The 22,775-nt window shown below is 37.4% G+C and overlaps 1 protein-coding gene and 1 long non-coding RNA gene across 2 annotated transcripts in view; one reads left to right on the top strand and one right to left on the bottom strand.

Annotated features, from left to right (window-relative positions):
- Nucleotides 1-374: 374 nt before the first annotated feature.
- On the bottom strand, nt 375-7,394 carry SPATA5L1 (spermatogenesis associated 5 like 1). Its single transcript, XM_053955091.1, has 8 exons — nt 6,257-7,394; nt 5,249-5,434; nt 4,501-4,665; nt 3,815-4,024; nt 3,177-3,404; nt 2,156-2,290; nt 1,381-1,506; nt 375-715 (listed from the first exon to the last, which is right to left on the bottom strand). Exons 1-8 carry the CDS (start codon nt 7,337-7,339, stop codon nt 563-565), a joined length of 2,286 nt encoding a protein of 761 aa, XP_053811066.1. The 5' UTR covers nt 7,340-7,394; the 3' UTR covers nt 375-562.
- A 240-nt stretch (nt 7,395-7,634) lies between these two features.
- LOC128794634 (uncharacterized) overlaps nt 7,635-22,775 on the top strand; it is an 82,202-nt gene continuing 67,061 nt past the window's right edge. Inside the window, exon 1 of the long non-coding RNA XR_008433219.1 lies at nt 7,635-8,156. This is a non-coding gene — a long non-coding RNA (uncharacterized LOC128794634). The remainder of the gene's footprint in view (nt 8,157-22,775) is intronic.

Genomic DNA, 22,775 nt, shown 5'->3' with positions numbered 1-22,775 from the left:
GTACAGTGAGCAGTAACTAATCTAAAATTACTCCCAAAACCCCCTGACTTCCAAACCTACACCAAGGAGTTAATCACTAACAACCCTTTCACTGCCACTGCATTTTGGAATCTGTAAGAAAGTAAGCCTATATGTATATAGGCACATATAACACACCTTATATTTTATATAGAGTGGGACTTCTTCCTATTTAATTTCCTGAAAGCTTTTCTATTTCTTACATATTTGCTGTCTTTTGGAGACTTCACAACACATTTTATATTTTCTTATTATGCCATTTTTGTACTTAAAAGTAGGAAATCTACAGTAACACTAAGCTGTTCCATAGTGTTTTATCGAAGTATTTCAATTACTTGTTTCATCAGACATAAACCTACCCAAAGCAAACAAGATTTTAATTTATTATTATTTCAATTACAGAACTTTTTGAAAGTGACACTTTACTGTATTTCACACTCCCTGAAAACTACAGTAAGTACAGTATTAAAAAGCAGGAAAGATAAAAACCTTTTCAAAATCTTTGTAATATATGTAAAAATACTTATGCCACTCCTTTACAGATTCAAGAGGCTAATTTTTGATTAGAGAATTTTTCATAAAATTCCAAGTCTTTTATGTTTAAAGATGGCTTTACAGTCTGCAATGATTTCACAAAATGTTCCTGTTTTACAGCAGTTGCTTTGAGTCCATTCTCTTGCAATGCCAACAAAGCAGCCTTTAAAAGAAAAAAAAAAAAAAACAACTTAGTCCTTATCATGCTTTAAATTGTAAAGAATACTGTAAGGATTCTAAAATATTTTACAAGGAACAAAGCATTAGTTAAAGCATCTGAAAACAGCATTGTATAACTTACAGTTATTTAACAACTGATAAAGATCCAAGTAAGGTTACTGTAACTTTTTCATTCACTTTTTCTGTCTGGATTAGGCAATACATCCTTCATGACTTATGCATTTCGATTTTCTTACTAGTCTTCTGTCTTTTATACAACTCAACTCAAATTCTGGATCTCTCTTCTTCTCTCTCTTCTTTTTTCTTTCTAGACTTGACAGTACCTGCTAATTACAGCTTGCAGTACAAAGAATGCAATTCACCTAGATGTGAACATGGATTAGAGAGGCCACATGAAATAAAGGGTTTACACTTCCTTGACTTCTGGTAAATTATCACAGACAGACTTTATTCTTAATTGGCTATTCTATTTAAAGAATGAACCCTTGTTCAGTTCTTCTGTTTTAAGCATTTTTTTTGGATTTTCAATGCAAACTGGAAAGTGCCTTTACTACAGATGGCTTAGTAACATCTGTGAATTAGCTCTCTTTTTTCATTCAAAGTTCTATTTAGAGTTTATTTCACAGATGAGTCAGGAATATTTCTTACCTCCTTGCACAGATTTTCAATATCAGCTCCAGAGAAGAGGTCTGTTAGGACTGCCACATCTTGTAATGACACATTGGTATCTAATGGCATTTTTTCGGTGCAGATTTTCAAAATGGAAAGTCTTCCCTGTAAATTGGTGCATATTATGCAAGAAAACAAAACCAAACAAACCAAAAATTAATCTTTTTCCAAAGCAGTACCAAACTTGAAATTAGAGCCAAGGAAAATCCAGAAAAGTACCAAAACTACCTGGTTTTGGTGGAAGAATAAAATGCTACTAATGGAGATAATGCACATCTGGTTGTCTCACAGATGTAAGGTCTATTATTCACAGTCACTCCTTGCTTCAAGAAAACACAGTATTTTAGGCTGAACAGGCCCGATTTGGCATGCTTTGGGACTTTTTTTTGTGCAGCTCAGGACAAATAGGTACACTAACCTTGGGAACAGTACACAAAAATTGTTTGAAGCAAGGACAGACAACTTATTTTGGTATGTCCTGAATTGTAGCTTGATTTTGTAAATATGTATTTTCTCTATTTTCCATATGCAATACTGTAACTACCTACACGAGCTAAAATGTTATTGGTGTTTAAAATACAAATATCTTTATTACTTTTTAAATTTTTTCATTGTACCTTGAATTTGGTGACTGATCTCCAGTGAAAACACCTACCATCTGTTAAGTATGTTACAGGAATATGCCCCCTTTGCTCTTAAAGTATGCTGGCAACGAATATCTCTCCCTTTAAAGCCACATATGGATGTGTAGTACCTTCAGATCTGGTGGTGGAATATAGATCATCTTGTCCAGCCTTCCAGGGCGGAGTAAGGCATCATCCAACATATCTGGTCTATTTGTTGCAGCAACTACCATGAAATCTTTGTTCAAATTTTCCTGAAACTCTAGCTGCGTAAGAGATCATGTAAACAAATTAGTGCAACATGGCTGAGATAGATATTATCAAAAGATATTAGTTAACTACTAATGAGAAGAGGGGAAGGGCAAAAAGATAATGTAATGTTACAAGTAGTTATCTTCCCTTCAATATTAGTATTTTATCTTTCTTGAAGTTAAAAATTGCCTTGGTGCAGTGTAGATTACATGACAAAGAAGAAATACACTTAGTATCTGCCTTGGCAATAAATAAAGACTTTTCTTTGACCAGATTGTAACAAACAACTTCTTATATGCAAAAAATTCCATATCCTACAATTCTGGAACTGTTTTCTTTGTTATTCCCCCAGAAAGTATCATCGTAAGAAAAAAATCTATATACAAAAAAGCTGAATATTAAATGCTATGAACAATTCACTGACAAGTGAAGGTACAAGTTTTTGTTTAAATAACTAACTGATCATAACTGTGCTGCTTTTGTATGCATTATGTGTGAGAAAGGACTGCAAATGAAGTAGGGGAAGTATTTAGAAAAAGTAAGCTCAGGGAAGAACTTGTTTAAGAGTAAAAATCACACAATCAATCTAAAAAATTATTTTAGTGTCAAGAAAAGGATTTTTGTGACAGAAGATGAGCACCCAACTAATCATGCTCATTAGCCTGGGTGGGTATTTTGTTCAAACAAAACCTGACTGAGAAACAATGTATGTAAAAACAATCAGCAGCCTATATACAGTATCTTCTAAAAACTAGTACTTATGATAGAGTAAAACAGCTTCTTGTATGTTTTTAAGTGTGAGGATTTTAAGTTTAAAATGTGAATGCCAACAAATAATATTTTTGAAACAACTGGACAGCACTTCTCCTTCTTCCTATACAGAACAGGGAGCATAAATACCTTTCTTTCCTCATCACTTTGTTCTTGGCACTGAGCCTCAAGCTGTAGCTTGCCTCCTCTTCTTTCTGTAACTTTCAGCCCAACTCCATCCAATTCATTGAGAAGAACAGAAAGAACCCGCTCTGAGACACCATGGCCAGTTCTGCAGAGTGCCCGAGATCCCAAGATAGAATCAATCTCATCTAGGAATATTATTGCTGGAGTATTTGCTCTTGCTTGGCGAAAAACCTTTTCAACAAATGTTAATAAAATAAAACATTAATACCTGCATTCTATCAGTTAAGGTGAAGAAAAGAATCCCACATACATGTACTCTGTATTTTACTTAACTTGAAAGGTACATTTGTAATGATACTTAAGAGCTGTTCTGGCTTACATTTACTATTGGCAAATTCTGCTTATTTTTTATATTCCTAAATGAACTGAAAACAAAAAACTAGAAATCCAAAGTTTAACACTGGTATAATTTTAGGGATAGACTCTCACTTTATCAACATGTGAATCTGTAAGCCGTTTCTATTTTATGATCAGATGAGAGCTCTATCATCTTTTCAACAACAAAATTTAGGTCTAACGAATACTTTACAAAAATCAAGCAAAAACAGACTACAGAACCTTACACATATTAGAAACTGTACCTGAGACAAAATCTTCTCTGAATCTCCAATGTAAGGTGAGAACAGGTCAGCACCACTTACAGAGAGAAAGGAACAGTGACAACTCGTGGCCACAGCCTTCACCAGCGTGGTTTTGGCACACCCAGATGGCCCATAGAGAAGAATACCCTTGGGATGAGACAGACCCATCCTGGCAAACGCCTCAGGAAATTTCATAGGCCACTCAATACTCTGGCAATACATTAAAAAGGGATGAAATTCTTAGTAACAAGCAATCAATAAAACTGCCAAGTACATAATTTCCTCTCCTTCATACAAACATTAATTAGAAATCAGAGAATAGTGATTTAGTCTTTCATCACAAATTGCCCCCTGCTTAAATTTTCTATTTGAAACAGAACTAAAAGCAATCCTGAAGAGATAACAGCCAAGAGCTGGATAAATATTCAGGAATGGAAAAATTATCTGGCTACAAGTTTTTTTCAGCTACTAAAAACATGCCTATTTTCCCATGATGTTACTATGCTTGGTGGTGGTATATGCAAGATTTCTAATTCAAACATTGTAATAACACTGTAACAATGTTTAAAATACAATTTATAATCAGGTAATTTGCAAAAGAAATAATTTTCATAATGCAGCATACAGAATACCTTGGAGTACGTATTAGAAATTAGCTGTTTATCTAAATTAGTTTAATACATTACCTGTTTTAACTTTAATTTCACATCCTCAAGACCACCAATTTGCTCCCAAGTTACAGGTTTACACTCTGTTAGTCCAATTGCACTTCGAAAAGAGGATGGTTGAATTTTTTTAAAAGCGTCTTGGAAATCTCCCATGTTAATCATGGTTTCAGTTGCAGTTGAATCCTGAAAAATAAGCCCAGATAGAGCATATTAACACCATTTTAATGCAATACTTAAATGCTGCATTAATATGCAAAACACTTCACATAAGGCTAAATACAACTAATAAGGAAGTCAATACCTGACTTAATGAACTTAAACACTGCACACACAAAAGTGCAACATAAAGTAAAATATGACCTCTTTAATAGCAAGTTTTTACACAGGAAAAAAAAAATTAACAGAAATTAATGTTTCAGAGAAACGTACTAGTCCCTGAACTATAGCTAAATCAAATAGCTGCTTTCAGGGTTAACATACATCACATCCCACAATCTTATGAACAGAAAAAAAAAGTTGCAAAATCCATTTTCACCACACACTGAAGAATGTAACACATTTTATCTGAAACAAGCTATAAAATGCCACTATTAAACCACAGGTGCATCAACAGAACTAAGGTAAGAACTGAAAGGAGCAAAAATAACAAATTTATAATATGATTGGTCCAAGTCTTCAACATGCTGAGCTTTTCAAGTAAAGTATTAATGAGGAAAGGGTAGAACAAATATTACTGGCATCGTTCTTGACTGATTTGCAACCATACCAAAGAGCTGTGGGACACAGCCTGCATGGCAGCTTCTCTGCAGAGCGCTGTAAGGTCAGCTCCAACATACCCAGTCGTCATTTCTGCCAGCTTAGCCAAATCAACCTCTGCAGAAATGGGCATGTCAGATGTAAGCAACTGCAGGATGGATCTTCTCTGTGTAACTGTTGGGGTCCCAATAATAATCTAAACCAAACACGATAAACAAAAATTTTAAGTCGATAATTTGCCATACTCATTTATTTTACAGACCTAAGTAAGCAACTTTGTCTCTGCTTTATATTGACTACTGAAAAAATATATATACTTATATCCCAACTAAAGAATTTTACAGGAAACCTACTGTCAGCTCTATACAAATGACAAGTATTTAAAATACCATTTCACATTTTACCAGAAAATAATGAAATTTATAATTCTGAAAGCATTAAAGAACTTGATTAAACTGGTCATCTAGGAGTGGGTTTAGCCAGGAAAATAAACAATACAAGCACAAGCACTGTGTGTCGTATGCATGTGTTTTTCTTCTTTGGACTACTAGGCTAATGGAACTTTTCCAGAGTAGACCCAACCTCTGTTACTGAAACCTGAATAGAAGTTTTGACACCGCAGGTTGATAGTTCTCTGTCACAATAAATTTTTAAGGAGAAATGCACAAATCTGCAATCTAGGATTTAAATGGAAAAAATCCAATCCTGTAAAGCTAAGCATCTGTAAGCAAACAAAGCCCCTGAAGATCAGGTCAATGTCTTTATGATAAAGAAGCAAAAAGACTCCTCCCATCCATTTTCATGTATATGGAACTCTCAGTGATCTGAGTAAAAAACACCAAAACAACCATACCCAAGTTGCAGCAAACTAAAGACAGAAACAAGACACCTGTCTCAAACCTATAGAATCCCACTATGAAACATGACTAGAAGACATTAAAAAAAAACTATTATGAGCCCACTTCCACCTCAACAAGGAAAGAAAAATGTGAATGTATGAGTAACAGGGTTTATTTACCTCTCTGTCAAATCTGCCAGGTCTTCTCAGTGCAGGGTCTATGGCATCAGGCCTGTTTGTCGCTGCCACAATGACCATCTTACCCTCACTCCCCACACCATCCAGCAGCGTCAGCAGCTGAGCAACGATACGATCTTCAGGAGCATTGTTTGAACTTCCTCGCTTTGGGCATAAAGAATCAATCTCGTCAAAAAAGAGAATGGTTGGGCCCTCGTTTGACATCTCTCTGCCCTTTTCAAAGACTCTTCGCAAATTCTCTTCACCTTCTCCTGGTCTTGAACCATGGAGGGCTGGGCCACTGATGCCAAACAGATACGCACCCAGCTCTTTTGCTACTGCCTTTACTATTAGAGTTTTCCCTACACCTGGGGGCCCAATTAACAGCACTCCATTAGGGACGGAAAGACCCAGCTTCTTGAGAGTTTTTGGAAAGCGGAAAGGCAGATCAATAATTTCTTTCAAAGACTTCTCTACATCATCCAGTCCTGCAACTGGAGTTTTTGCAGTGTCTTCTGATAGATTTCTGTACCATTCTAAAGTGATCACCTCCTTAATTTTTATGCTTGTTTGGGGCGTTATCAATCCAGCTCCCTCCTCCTCCATCAAAGGAGATGCAGACAGAATTTCAATATACACCACGGGGTTTTCGGGACTTGGGGCAACAGTAACAACATAACGAGGCGAAACGTACACATTTCTTAGCAGTTCTCTGACAGTCTCCTGCAACACCGCTCTGGGAGTCGACTTTTTCAGCGCGGCGCTCTTGAGGACCACTCTCACAGCCGCTGCTCGCAGCTGTCGGTACGGCAGCAGCTGCAGCCGGCCCACGCTCAGCGAGAGGCCGCGCAGGTCCCGCGCCGTCAGCCCCGCCGTGCTGCAGCTGAGGTCGGCCTGCAGGTACCCGTCCGCTAGGTCGTGCCGGGGCCACGCCGTGCACACACAGCAGCCGCCGGGCAAGGAGATCCTCAGCGGGGCGCCGATCCTGGCTCCCAGGACGGAGAGCGCGGCAGGTCCCAAGCGGCACCGCTGCGTGCCCTCATCTCCCGGGTCCAGCGGGAGCAGCTTTAAGACTGCCGCCTCCATCGCTGCCTCCGCGAGGGAGGGCAGCAACCCCCCTGCTCTGCGCGGGCCCGTCGGCCCTTACTCACCGCGCCTCGCCCTCCCGCGGGGCTCCCGCTCCGCCACCGCCCGGCGCGGCGCGGCCGCCCGGCATTGCCGACCCGCGGCGGGCGGGACGGGCCGCGACCCCCGCGCAGCGACCGGAGCGCAGCCCAGCCGCTCGCGCGCTGACAGGCGGCCTCGCGCATGCGCCACAGCGGAGCACGCGCACTGCGCCCCGCCTCGGCCCCCACAGGATCGCGGAATGAATCCGGTAGGAGCGGAGCTCCGAGGTCATCGAGTGCAGCCTGTGTCCCAACATCTCCGTGTCAGTCTGACCGTGGCACACAGTGCCACGTCCAGTCTCTCCTTAAGCACAGCCAGGGACAGTGATTCCTGGGCAGTTCATTCAGTATCTAGTCGCCCTTCCTGTGAAAGATCTTTTCCTAATGTTCAACCTAAACCTCCCCTGGTGCAGCTTGAGACTGTGGCCTTTTGTCCTGTCTGGGAGAAGAGGCCAAGCCCCACCTGGCTACAGCCTCCTTTCAGGGAGATGTGGAGAGCAATAAGGTCCTGCCTGAGCCTCTTTTTCACCCGGCTGAGCTCTCCGTGCTCCCTCATCCATTCCTCATAGGACTTGTGATCCAGGCCCTTCACCATCTTTGTTGGCATTCTCTGGACCTGCTCCAGTCCCTCAATTGAGTGGCCACAGTACTCGATGTCTGCCACCTCCCTCATGCCCTGCCTCAGCCACTGCCCTGGGCCTTCCCTTTTGAAGGGCTGTCAAAGCAATGCCTGTGAGGTGAGTGCTGTGCCCTGGAGACTTCTTATACCCTTATTCCACAGATGAAATACACTGACCCCCCCTTTCTGATGGTCATCTGGCTTGTTCTCCACAGAGCTGGTCACGACAGGGCTTGTTTGCCACCCTCATTTCTTTGCCCTCTTTTTGTGTCCTCAGTGCTGCCTGCTCAGTCGGTGCTTCTGAAACATCTTCTCAAATGTTTGGCTTCACCATTCCAGTGCTTCCCTCTGCTCCTTGGTCACCATTACTCAGATGTGGGTACTGGTTAAAAAACGTAGGGAGCCACAAGATTGGCTTGAGAAGCTGCTGATACAAGTAATTAAGACACAGATACTCATTCAACATTTGGTAAACCTGTTGTAGTTTGTTGCTCTGACAAATGCTTAGTCAGCATTTAAGAAAAGTTTTGGTCCCCCACCTTCTTAGATTGTGCCATGAATTGTGTGGTGCTTTTATAAAAACTTTCTAGGAGGTCTGTCAGTGTTGTGGGCTACAAGATAAAATTTAGTATGTGTATAGTTTTATTCTTGAAAGTAGCTTCATTTTAAATAAAGTCACACATGTGCTGAATACACACAGACCTTGAGACCACAGACATACAAGAATTGGGATGTCAAATGCTCGATGCTAGTCAGACACAGTTAAATTCACAGGAAACCCAGAGAAGGTGGTTTACAGCATAACTACAGTCTGTCCTGCACTGTATTCTGAAGGCCTCAGGAGGGGCAGTGTAAGAAAACCTTTGTGGTTTAATCACATTCCTTACTGAACCAAGGCTGTACACAAAGTATTTCAGTAAGCCATGTGAATAAAAACAGGCAGCATTAAGAGAAGCAGTTCATAATAGTTCTAAATGCTGAATAGGAACTCACAAAATTTTATAGGTCTGCGTAGTGTGAAAACCAGCAAGCCTTCTCTTTAAGCCTAATTATGTGCAAAAGGGCCTGTAATAGATTTCCTTTCAATTCATGACCAAATTTTCTCATTTCAGTGTTTATTTTCTATTCCTCTACTCCTGGATATCTACTTAATCTTTCTTTTCATAGCACAGTTCTGTACTGCATACATATGCAAATGTTTATATGGAATATGCTCATATGGAATATGTAGACTTACCAGGTATTTGTTGTAGGACATACTAATGTCTGTCCAGAGAATGTACAGACAAAAGGTTATAAGGAGCTTTCATTCCAAGAAGGTGAATGTATTTTCAAGCCAATGTCTTATAAACATATTCTCTTGTTTTATTTCTTTCCAGCAAAGGTTCTCATAAACATGAGTGCCCTCAAGTAGTACTCAATTAAACAAAAAACATACTCTGTTTAAAATGGCAGATTTGTGTTTCAGACTTTCAAACTTTAAGTGGTAGACCCTCTGCTTGGTTTTAGAAAGTTATGTTTAGGAAAGGAAAGTATGGGAAATTGAATATTTGCAATGAGCTCTGTGGTTTATATTCATATATAGTGGTTCTTTCTAACCGACTTATTGTAATATCTGGAAAATCTGATTTCTTATGAGAAGGAAAACACCTGCAAATCTAATCTTAAGTAACAAAGTAACAAAAGTTAGTATCCAATATAAAAACTTTGCTATTATTGTTTGATGAGCGCATTGAAGTAAATTTTTACTTAAACTTCTTTTAAGTTTTTCCTGTATTTTATTGCTGTAATACTGATTATTTTACTTTAAGACACTGATAGTTCAGTTCTTTTTAGTATAGTGAAGCCCCTCCAAAACTATGTCCTATTGAAAGAGCAGAGGATTGGCTTATTTTGAACAAATTGTGGAATCACATGTATGTTATTTATATATTTTCTTAGCAAATTTTGCTGAATGACATTACTCTCATGTCAAATGAATACTTTTTAGTAGCCATGCTCCTGAATAATTTACAGATCCCAAAATTTACAAAGTGGCAAACAATATTCCTCCAAGAATCTAGTTTAAATTACAAAACCCTGAAAGTAATGTTTTAAACAGTTTTCTCACTGTTCACTAGATGGCAGCTGATCTTCAAGAATGGCTGTATTTCTCCTTTCAGATCTGATAATTTGGAGGGAGTAGCCATCAGTTCTTGGAGAAATCAAATATTATCCAGCATTGTCTTCACTCCATTTCTAATATGAAACTGAAAAACCAGCACTGTAAATGTTCAGATAATTTTCAGCTTCATTACTTTTTCTTGTTGGGCTTGTTGCTCTCTATTTCTAGGGAAGCATGTTACTCTTTTTTTTTTTTCTTTCATATTTAGTGTGCCAGACTAACTTTTTTTAAAGGAGAACATACAATTATTAAAGGTTCTAAAAAGAAAGAACAATATTTCATTGTTCTTTTTTTTTTCCCTTAATATATTTAGTGAGTTTTGGTGGACTAATGTTCAAAATTCCCAGTTATTGTAACTCAAGAAATAAAATAATTATCTTGTTACAATAATTCCCTGCATACAAAGTACATAAAATATTAAACTGATTTTTTTTTTAGTAGGTTTTACCCTATCTATTACCAGAATGGAAATTTTCATTTTAAATTGACAAGTTAATTGTGTTTTTAACATAGTCTTTTTTCATGGTAGATGGATTTGAAGATGTGGTCTGATTGTTTATTAGTCAAATAAGGATAGTTCAAAGTGATTAGCTGACATGTATATGGTTTAGGGCAGGATTTTAGTATTTGTGGAGGTTCTTTTAAATGCTCTATTACACTTAGGCCAGATATTGCACATTTCAAACAGCAGGCTTTGTTATAACAAAAGCTCATAAATAAATAATAGAGACATGCTTAAAAATGGAATGGAAAGACCTTTTGTATGTCTGCATGTCTTTCTGGGAGGGCCACCCTCAATGTGTTTACTTAATTTTCTAGTGATCATCCAGTCTTGTATCTTTACATGGAAAAAGTTCCATTGCAGTTAGGAATTTTGGATGGGCAAGGCCCAGGGGATGGGTTAGGCTCAGGCCTTAGAGTGTGGAAAATCTCTGCCTGCTGCCAGAAGTTTCGGTGAAATCACTGCACCTTAGGTGGATGCCATTGATGCTGCATCTCTACCAGAAGTCATTGCCATCATGGCAGATGCATCAGGAAAAATGTGTGCTTGCACCTGGAGCCTGCCAGTGGAAACTCACTTGCCTTAAGTTGCCAAGGAAAGGATTTTATGCTCAGGCTCTACATTTCTTTGGGAGTGACTGCAGTCCTAACTGCACTTTCCCTTTGCTTGAAACTTTGGGGTGAAAGCTCTTCAAAGAAGGGAGAATGGACAGCTGCAGATAATTTAACAGGATACGTTTTTCAATTTGTCAGTATTTGTCTATAATGCCTTTTGATTACTACTTAGGGATGCTTGGTTATCTGTTTCAGCAAAATATACAATCCAGTGGTTCACTTCTTTTGGATATATAATAGTGAGATCCTTGTGTGGTGTTCAGTATAGGAATGAGAGTAGATTGGTTGAGAATTAGAGAAGGGCCATACAAACCTGAGGGACTTAGCAGCAAAGTGGCATGTTAAATTCAATATACAGCTATGAGAACAAAGGGGAATAAAGGGAAGAGCAGTCAAAGGGAAGGATCACTTTTATAGCATCAGGATAGATGATTCCATGAAAATGTCAGCTCAGTGCTTGAGGTGCAAAAAGCAAATCAATTGTTAGCCTTAATTTAAAAAGGGACCAAGAATATAACAAAAATTGTCTCAGTTCCATTGTGTTTGTGGTGTCCCTGTACTTCAGATGTTGTGTGTGCTTCAGATCTCCTGTCCTCAAAAATACATATTAGAACTGGGAAAGGTTCAGAGAAGGCAGCAAGAATTATCAAAGGTACGGAATGCTTTTGGTCCAAGAAATGACTAAAAGTAGGTTATGTCTCCTCAAGACAGGAGAAAAACTTTGAGGTGGCTGTGTAAGAGGTTTGCAAAATTGTAATTTGGATTGGAAATGCCTGTTTTAAAGGTCTCTTCCAATGCCAGAACAACTGATGCTACTCAGACCTCTGTTCAAAACAAAGAAAAGGAGGTAATCCATAACATGGTGGATAGCAGATCTGTAGAACTTCATGGAAGGATGCTATGGATGCAAAATTATTTGTTGGTGCAAGAGGAGACTGGAGAGTACTTATCAAAGGATGCTGTTCTTGAGAGTTCTCAGGACTGAGGTCTTTGTGAGAAGAGAGCTCATGGGGGATTGCCGAAGAGGCAGGCTCCTGATAGTGTCAGAAACTTCTGCAAGCTGCACTTATTGGAAACCAGGGGTGTGTGAGAGCAGAAGTGTCACACATGCTCACTCTTTCTGTTTATTTCTTAGCACTGCTCTAAGTTTTCACTTTTTAATGGACATTCTGAAAGCATCACATACTTGTTTCTTAAATTATGCAAATAAATCTATACAAGAATTGGTTTCAGGCACACAAATGTTAGGGATGTGTTTTATATTCACATTTTTCCTCTTAGAAAATCCCCCATAGCAGTTACACAGATTAGTGTATGTTTTATGTGGAACGGTCTTGCAGCTTTCTAGGGCTTTTCCCAATACTTCCTAGGAATTTTCCCAAATGCTTTCAAGGAATTCCCACTGTAGTGTCTAGGAATTTCCCTTATTCTAGTAAAGAATTTTCACAATTTCTTCTTAGGCTTGATAGAAATTTTCATGGTGCTTTCTGAAAGTTTTCCTTCCTTGCTTTGTAGGAATTTCTGCCAATGGTTTCTAGAATTGTTCTTTTTTTCTCTTCTGCTTTCTAGGTATTTTCTGAGTGTATCCTAGGAGATTGTCTGATGTTTGCTCCATGTTTTCTAGGAATTTTCCAGGTGCATCCAGGAATCCCCTCTATGCTTTCTAGGAAGACTTTCTAGAAGAATTCTAGGAATTCTCTCTACTTTGTAGGAACATTCCTACATTCCAGGAATCTACCAAGAACTTTCTAAGGATTCTACCCAGGCACTCTAGGAATCCTTGCAGTGCCTGCTTTTTGAGCAGGAGCAGAATTTAAAGGCTTTAGGTTGGAAGCTGGTTGTTCAGTAAATCTGTTTTCCCACCTAGAACCTTTCTTGAAAAATGTTTAACAATTTTTTTTTACACTTCCCTTCCTCCACACCTCAACTATGTGTTGTACTTTTTTCTCTCTTTTCCTCCAATTCAGATAGGTAGGTTTTCTTTTTTTATCTATCTTTTTCAGGTTTTGTCATAGGCCATATTGTTTTCTTCAGAACAGCTATTATCACTTCCTTGCACAGCCAGAGTGCATTCATGTTAGACTATCTCTTTTACTAATTTTTAGAGCAAGAATGTATATGTCATTGAATCTTAACTTAAAAACTCCAGCAAGATCAGGTAATTTACAATTTTTATTGATAGGAGTAAATTAATTACATTGATCTACAAACAAATATTTTAATATAGAGGTAGCACAAAGACTAAATACTAAATCAGCAGCTAATTAGAGTAATTAAAAATAAGATGTATGTGAAACATCTGTATTACCCTGGGCAGCATCACCTGCACTCAGGTTATTTTTGTTTTTCAGGTACTTGTTTTGCTCACTCCACTTGGCTTTGGTTCGTAATATTTTTTTTTTTTATTATGGTTAGGTTCAATGCCCTTATTTAAAGTATTTTTGTGAAATTTGAAATCCCTTCCCTTTGGAGACTGTAAAATTAGGTAAATGCATTAGCAGTTAATCCATTTGTGTTATCATGGGAAACAATCAGCTTTTAGGAGGGGAGCTCAGTGCTTAATTATGTTAGAAAACCTTTGATGCACTTGTTTTTGCTTCCTTTTGTTTCACTGTTTTTTGTTCCCAAGCCCTCTCGGGACTCAGAGTGCACTAATGGGCCTTAATTACCCTGACCACATTTACCTGGGTTCCCCACCCACACCTCTGCCCATGAGCCCCGAGCTCTATTTAAGCTCAGACCTTGGGCTTTGTTTTGGCTTGTTGGTTTGTGTTTTCGCGGTTATCTCTGCCGTGTCTGATTTGTTTATAGACCTGCTCCTGTTGGTACAGTTTTATTTAATGGCCTGGGCTTTTGGGCATTGTTCCTAGGCCTGTATTGCTTGGGCTTAGGCTTCTTTGGGTGTGCCTTGCTGTCCTTATCAAATTTGGTTGCTGGTTTCTGAACTCTTCCAGAGCTGCTGCTCCTTGTTGTTCTCCAGGTCTGTTTTGTAGTGTTGCTGATATGTTGATAGTATGTAGCAGTGTGTACAATAGAGCTTTTCTTTACATATATGGCCTTCCTTGTTTGGAAACTGTTTCCTTGTAAGGTTGTATGTTTTACTTGCATGCTACCCAAATTCTCAATAAACCACTGTCAGTTGGTGTGGGTTTCCGAAACTATTTGAGTAGTTACCACATATTGTCATCTCCTGTAACTTATTGCTGTGGAGTACTGTTTGCCTACTTTTATTTGCAGTTTAATCATCTAGTGGAATGTAGAATATTTTATTCAATAAAAAAATAAGGAAACAAATACATTCTAAAAATTACTTGTGATTAAATGTTATTATTGCTATTTTTGGACATACCCTGAAACTTGTGTAATTTCCCTAGTGCAGAGTCCTTACAAAGCATGTTAATACTTGTCATAGCAGTTCTTTAGTCTTTTATTCATTCTTTTATACAAAGGGTGAGGGAAAGTACAAGAAAGCATTAATATAATATTTCTTCACTGGGAAGGAATTTTGTTATGTGAAGGTCAAAATTAGCACTTGCATCTAGATCATAATTGTGATTAAATTGGATGGAACTATTCTTCACCTATTAGCCAGCTCTCTTTCTGTGGAGAGGTATATGAGTGCCTTCAGTTTTCTGAGGCATTTGAGGTCTTGGTATTATCTGAGAAATGCTGATTAAGTTGGCAAAATCTGACTTCACCTTAGTACCAGTAATTTCTTAGAGTTATACCCATGCAGTGGTAAGTCCTGAATTCTGTTAGTTAAACCATTGTGTTCTCAACTAAGTGCAATGTATTTGTCTTTTTCTGCTAAAGAAATTGTCTTTCAAGCATCAAGTATGCTACACTATTTATAGAAGTCATCTGTGCTCTTTGAGAGGAGCAAATAACAAAGTAGAAAGGGACTAGGACAGAAAAACAAAGGTCAGGGACCTTGGAATAGGCTCTATGAGGGTAGTAAAAAGCAGGCATTCCTAGAACTGAAGCCTGCAGTTTCTCTGTCCTTACAGGGATGCATGTATTCCTTATGGGAACATGAAATAATTCCACAGATATTTTTGAGCTGTTATAGATCAGAATTGCTGTGTGGTTTATCCATATTTATGCACATCTCTTATGCTTATCTGGAGAGGTATTTTTGAAACTTTGGAGAGACAGTCAATCTAATTGTTGGTAAGAAGAGTATAATAATTTTAGTCTCTGCCTTTGGGAGGGGTCCTATGCCTTCAACATTCTTCTTTCCTAAAACAAATATCTTGGAACATAGTCATGCCCAAATATTGACATGTCTTCCCTTGTCATCATCCCTTAATTAATTACTTTCTGACTTTGGAAGCTGGAAAATGTTTCCTTTTTTTCTTCTAACAAGAAAAGATTGACGATTCATGCTGAAAGAATGACTAAGTCATATTTCTAGATTCCTAGATGTGATATAAAATTCCTTAGAGTGGGCCTGAATAGAAAAGGGTTCAATTATTGCTCATGTTGCTTCTTCTTTAAGGTCTTTTTTCCCATTTCTTCTCTTTCAAAGTTCCTCATACTTGGGTTATATTGCTTAAAATTAATTCCCTGTTACCTTAGCTATTGTTGTGGAAATTGAATTTCTTAGCTACCAAAGAAATGGAAACAAACGTTTAGGTTTGTAAATCAACTTTGTCACTGGATATAGAAAATACATTTTAGGCATTGGGAATAACACGAATTCTGTGTGGTTTTTTTTCTGGCCTTCAAGAGGGCAGAGCTGACCCTGGAGAAGGATGTTCTCAAGAACAAATGAGCTACTGCCTGCATGAATAACCTGAAGACATTGATGATTTTAAGGCATGAAGTTTGCAATTACTTTGAATTTATATCCGTGTTCAGGTGTTACCAAGGGCCATCCCTGTTCTTTTGTAAGAACTGTAGCAATGTATTACTTTGAAAAATTGTGATGAGGACTTATTTTTCCTAATAAGGGAGTATACTTTTCCTACAATTTTTCCTGGTGTAAGAATTACAAACTCATCCTGTTTGTAATGAGATCAACTTAGTGCTGTGATGCAGATGTTGTAATTAGACTTTGATCTTAACTCAAGTAGCTTTTTTTCATTGAACAACTAAGTTGTACTGAGGGCATCAGTTTGGGCATCTTGCCTTGTGCTTTAGGGAGCTGGCTGGCTAAAACTGTGCAAGAGATGATTTGATTCAGTTACTTACATTGTTTTAAAATGTCAACCTAACTATGTGTTCAGGTAGGCATGGAGTTAGAAGACCTGAAAAAGGGGAAGGCTAGAAGTATTTGCAATAGAAATACCTTACTCTGCAAGGGTTTAAACCTTTTTAACTGTGCAATGAGTAGACCCATTGAAGTATCAAGTCAGAAGCTTAAGAATGCTCTTCCAAATTCATGTTACATAGATCATTGACAGTGAAAACTTGCACTGCTTGTGCAAACAGAAATAGAGACTGATTTTTGTATTTCAACCTATCAAGCCAACAACATGACCATAGACATGGTTTGTTACATCACCCAAACTGATGGGGCAGCTTGAAAAGCACTGTGAACATCAGTAGCCTGAAGGAAATATTTTTCCAGAATCTTTTCCTAAAGGAGATTCCTGTCAAGTATAACTTTGTTATAATTGAAAATGATGATTAAAATTTGTGAAAGATTAAAATGAATAATTAAAAAATAACAAAGCCACTTGTCAAATTGAGTCTTGTAAATGGTAAACAGCTGTTTGTTATTGTGGTGAATGTAGGTCTGTGAAGCAATACCAGTGAAATAATTAACCTGTTGAGATTGGTGGAGCTGCATCCAGTCACAGCAGATTGAATTATGACTTCAAATGTCCTTGTTGTAGTTGATGATTAGCAGAGTATGAATATTTTCCTTTTTAAAATGCAGTTGGATAAAGTTTAGTTCATTTTTCATAATGGTGTAGTCTGAAAAGCAGGACTATTGAAATTGCTAATGCATCAATTAAACCATCTTTGCTATCTTTCTTCAATAAGCTGTATTCTTTAGTTAGGAAATTTTTATTGGTCTGCAATTTGAAGAAAGAAACTAGACAATAGCTCAATTATTCTTTAAGGCAACTTAACTTTTTTCCCATTTTGGGAATTCTAAGAAATCAGAACTTTTGAAATAAATTAGGAATTAAACTTAGCTTTTACATGAATCACATTTTAGAGACCAGAGGCATCATCTGATGAAGCAAGATGGTATAATCACTTATAGCTGAGTACACTGTTAGTAATTTCTAGGGCAGATGTCCAGAAGTATCCTTGAAGCACGTTAAGTCATGTGAATTCTAGGGAATTAAACTCATGAGACACATGTGACAGTTCTCTCCCATAGATCTGCAAGACTGGAAGTGACTACTGATTAAATATATTTAAAGAGGAGCTCTTTCTGAAGACTTAATTCTTTCCCTCTGAATGTTCTATGTAGATCTGCTTCTTGAAAAATGCTTTCCTAAAACTGAAGATTCTATTTTGGTTTTTCCAATCTGTTTGGAAATGGAACATCTCAGTAGAAACACTTTTCCTCAAGTCATGCAGTATGTTTTACCCACAGTGCTTTGATTCTTAGCTTTTTTTATTTTGTCAGCTTTTCTTTCAAAGCTGTTAGAGATTGTGCCACTTTTAAGGTCTTCATTTTCACTTAAGAAAGCTAGAGATCAGGGTGGATCTCTTCAAAGCGCTACATTCACTTCATTGAAGGCAAAGCTACATAAGCCATAGTTGTTTCTTAGAAATTTAATGAAAATAAGAGGCTCAGTAATAGCTTGCTTGTAGATTGGAACCAGCCATTGGCTGTATTACTTTTACCACTGCTAGAAAGAGGTTGAGAGTTGAAGTCCAAATTTGTAGGATTGTTTGCTCCATTGTGTGTAGACAACTTTTTTTCTTAGAAGTAGCTCAACAGGGGATCAGTTATCTCCCAGGGAATTAATTTGAAAAATACCACTAAGTATTGTGGGAGTTGGATGGAACCCTGACAGCCCATTTAGGAACAGCTGTACTTTGCACAGAACAGAATGTAACTGTTTAAAGTATATTTGTATGAGGCTTGTGGAGTTCTGCTGTGGAAGAATCTGTGTAAAAATTATTATATGCAATTGTTCGCCAAATATCTGCTGATCAAATTATTTTTCACTTTAAGAATGCATTTTTAATTATTTGCCTTGCTAAAGGCTTTGTTCTAGTCTGAGATTTGAAAGCTAGAATGCTTCCAGCTTGTGAAGTCACTAGTAATCACAATTTTCAAATTCTGTAAATGTGTTCTTTTGCTTTGGTTTATTTTTTCTGAAATATTGCCTTTGCCTTTACAAAGAAAATAATCTTGAAAAAAGTGTAAACAGGGAGATGGAAGTGATTAAAGTATTTTCATGTACTTGTTTTTAAAGAGGATCTGAGGACCTGTTCAGTCATGTGACATCTCACTAGAATGACACTGAATATAGGAGTGGGGGTAAGTAGCTTCTTGGTACAAAGCTTTTGCAAGACTGCCTACCAAGATATATGCCCATGTTTTTGTTACACCCAGGTTTGATAAAGTGAGTGGATTAATGGCCTCTCACCTTCAGATTCCTGTTGAATATCTGACAGGGCACTTGAAAAAATGAATTTACAGTAGTCTGAATTTAGAGGGTAATGCATAGGAAAATCGTAAGATAAATCAAATGTCCTAAAAAGGAATAGAAAGGATGAGACAGCTGAAAATAAAGCTTTAAAATTGGAATTTATAGCTGTTGTAGCAGTTAAACTAAAGCTATCTTGCAAAAAATTTAGAATTAATTTAAATTATTCATATAATGCCTTTTTGTGTGGGCAAGGGAACCTGTGCAGTTTATGCTGCACTTTGCAATTCTTTCAACATATGTGCCTTCTCTGCACCTGCCTTGCAGTGACATCTGCTGGGAAAAGCAGGAAGCCATTGTTGTAATTACAACAGTCTGGAAAGAAAATGAATCTGAAATAAAATGTAAGTGTAATTTTTCCAAGCATGTGTATATTTCCCTATGCAAGAATCTGATATCATGAAGAGATGTAAGTAATACAGAAAATTCCAATATTAAATTTTAAATGAAACTCAAATCAGTTACAATGGCAGGTTTTTTTTCTTATATACAGCCATATATATTTGTTGACATATTAAGGAATAATTATAAAATACCCATTAAACTAATCTTATGACTTAAAATATTTTAATTGCCATACTGATGTATGTCTCAAAGAAATGCTCCCCCCCCCAAACTTAGTTGATATAACCACATTTTTTTCTAAAATATATTTTGATATTTCTTAATTAACAAATTTTGATATGTTTTATATGTGCATAGCTTAACACAGTGCTTTAAACAAAAAGCTCCTGTGTTCAGGGATAAGTGGGTTTTCAAAGGTAGTTTATAGATGACTGAATAGACACTTGAGTCTTTCTGTTATGTGGTGGTACTTGTGCCAAGTTAACACCAAAAATATTTGAGAAGTAGGAGAAAAATCTAAGTGATGTAGAGGAGAACTTTCTTTTTTTTTTTTTTTTCTGAAAAAAGAATTTCAGAAATGAAAAAGTGAAAAATGCCATGTTTGGTAGTCAGGCAGTGTGTTGTGGTGGAGACAAGAATTTGAGTGGTCTCTGTCCTCAAGTAACCTGATGAAATTATGATGGTATTTTAATTAGTGGAAGTGGATACTTTAAAGGGGGAAGTGCTGCAGAAGATGATAGTTATGAATGCTATGAGGTAACATTATGAAAATACTTTGAATGTGCCTGCTTTTATCTGCTGATATTGGAGCTTTGCAGATATTTGTCTGATGAAAGAGATGAGGAGCATGACCATGAATGATACCCCAGAACTGCAGGTCTGGATTAGTCAGCAGCTCAGGGCAGACATGTGTTTGGTGCGTGATTTAGCCCCATTAGAGCTTCACTTGAACTGCCTGAAGGTTACATGTGGCTCAAGAACCACAAATTGGCCATGCCTATGTTATGTGATCATAATGGCGCTTTCTGGACTTTATATAAACAGATAGCTCTAACTTGCTCCAATTTTTAGAAGTGCTTGAGATTTTTAACAACTGAGATTGATTTTCCCCATGTTTTCTCTTGAATGCCTCCGAAAACCAATAAAACACGTAACAAAACCCAGCAAGATGTAAGAAAAATCGGACACTTAAGATATTAGGGGGAAGAAAAAAGTCTTCTGTCCATTCTTCCCTGTTTATAGGGAATTTGTGGTTCCTCTTCAGTGTGGGAAAATCTGTTGTGCCCATAGTGAGAGACAAAGAAATTGCTCTTGGCAGCAAGACAGGTAGGAGTTGGGGTCTCAAAGGTGTAGTGTGAACAACACAAGTGAGCTTTAATTTTAGACAAAATATGTAAAAGTATCAGGTTTGCTGTGGCAGGATAGAGCCGATGCATGAAATGAAAGTCAGAAACAGTTCTCTGTGCTGCTACACACAGGCAGTATAGAGGCACATGAATTTCATGAGAAGCCACCTAGTCTCCACAGCCATAACAACTTTTAGAAAGCTTATTGTTCATTTTAGGAATTCAGCTCCCGTAGCTACATTAACAGAGCTTTACACTAACAAACCTAAGTTGTGTTCCAAACACTTGGCTGTAGGTTAATTAAATGAGAGGTGCTTCTTGATGATCTAGAAAATATGAAGTAATTAAATAAATACTTAATGTCCTTAAGTTTACATTCAGAATGAACTCTTCATAGGATGGGATTTTTTGTCCTTAATGGACATGCTACATCTTCCTGAAATATTTTTCTTGTGCTAGTGCTCACTTATCTTTATGATTAGTGATGCAATTTTGCCATAAATTGATAACCAGGCAAACGGCTAAAAATCTGAAGTGTTCATTGGTGACAAGATTGGAGCTAATGACTTAATTTTAAACTATAAGTTTATTTTACAAGTCTAATAGCTGTTTATTTGCATTTTATACTGTTGAGTTATACATTTGAAATTTCAAGTGATGTTTTCTCAGTTTTAATTTTAAACAAGTTTAGAAAACCATTGTGCTGAGAACTAACTTTAGGTGATTAGAATCCAAGATGTTTTAGTTTATTCAGCCACTCTTGAACAGAGTGCTTAAGGCACCTCTCATTATCATTGTGTATTGATGTGGAGCTACTGTATTTTTCTGTGTTGTGTATAACCCTACCTTATTCTCTCCCAAAAGATAAAACCATCCACATTTCTTTTTAATATATACAGCAATGTAGCTGGTAGTGCTTGGCTTTCCGTGTTTAATTCTCCTGTTATATAAATTTATAAGGCAGTTAATGAATTCCTACAAAAGTGAGTCACAAGCACAGATGTGTGTGGTACAATGCCCACCTTAGCAAGAGCAATGCAATGGTAAAAAAGAAATGAGATTGCAGTTTGGGAGCTAATTCGCATCTTGCTGCTCTTGTGACAGTCCTCATCTAACCAAACATTTTATATGTGCATCTGGGAATTTTTTTTTAACTAAACTTGGGTATTTCAGTGTGCTTTAAACAGGGGAGAACTTCTAAAAGCTGTGCAGCAAACTTCTTGAGAGAATTATCACCCGTCTTTTTCGGCTGTCCTTGATTTTTAGTGGCTTACATGTGTAATAGTGAATCATATTTGTGTGGGTTTTATATATAAACTTTTTTAAATAGAGGAGGTTAACACTCACAGCATTACAGTCCATGGTATTTGTAGTCATTGAAGTCTTTATTTTTATTCCTTAAGTCAGATAAAAAAATAAATCAGCATACTCCATCTTAAGTGATATTTAAGAAGCCTGAGTTTAAACATAAACCAAAATTACTGCTTTTGTCTGGCAGTGATTTATGTGAAACAATGTATCCACAGAGAATTCACAGAAGTCTTAAATGCATATTAGTGAGTAGAATTTGAATCTATTTTTTAGATGGCCCAGTTTCAGAAGCAGACTAATATTTGGCCTCTAAGTCACTTGATAGTAACTGTTGTATGGCCAAAGCAGATGGACTGCTTGATGCGCAGCAATTTTTCTTGTCTCTCTGATGTCTTGCCCTTAATCTTTCACCACTTGTGCACCACATGCAGCAGACAAAGCATCCATCAATGCAGCTAGTCATAACCAGACAAGTGAGATCAAAATTCCTGACTTCAGCTCTGCTTTATTTGCAAAACTTTTGCTTATAAACAGATGTTGGTGGTTCTTGTTCAAATCTTCTCTTAAAACATTTTGCCCAGCATACTGTATTAAAATCATGTTGCTGTTATTATTGACACATGCAAGTCACACATTGAGCAGTAATAAAAAGCAGTCCAATAAATTTTGAATTTTGCATGCTGTCATAATTGCAATTATATTCTTTGCATCCTACCAGTGAAACTGGAATAGATGGGATCCTTACTGGGATGAATATTATAGACAGTTTCTATTCCTTCACTTTTCTTTCTTTTTGAGTGTTCCTCAAACATCTTGTCTAACGGATTTGACAG

Source organism: Vidua chalybeata, chromosome 13 (genome assembly GCF_026979565.1).
Source record: "Vidua chalybeata isolate OUT-0048 chromosome 13, bVidCha1 merged haplotype, whole genome shotgun sequence".
Taxonomy (NCBI): Eukaryota; Metazoa; Chordata; class Aves; order Passeriformes; family Viduidae; genus Vidua; species Vidua chalybeata.
This window is presented reverse-complemented; position numbering and strand designations above follow the sequence as displayed.

Coding starts and splice junctions, on each gene's coding strand:
- SPATA5L1 (XM_053955091.1), bottom strand. CDS start 7,339: ATGGAGGCGGCAGTCTTAAAGCTGCTCCCGCTGGACCCGGGAGATGAG. Junction 2,291..3,176: donor AAAGTGATGAGGAAAGAAAG/GTATTTATGCTC, acceptor TCTCTTACGCAG/CTAGAGTTTCAGGAAAATTT. Junction 716..1,380: donor TTGAAAATCTGTGCAAGGAG/GTAAGAAATATT, acceptor TTTCTTTTAAAG/GCTGCTTTGTTGGCATTGCA.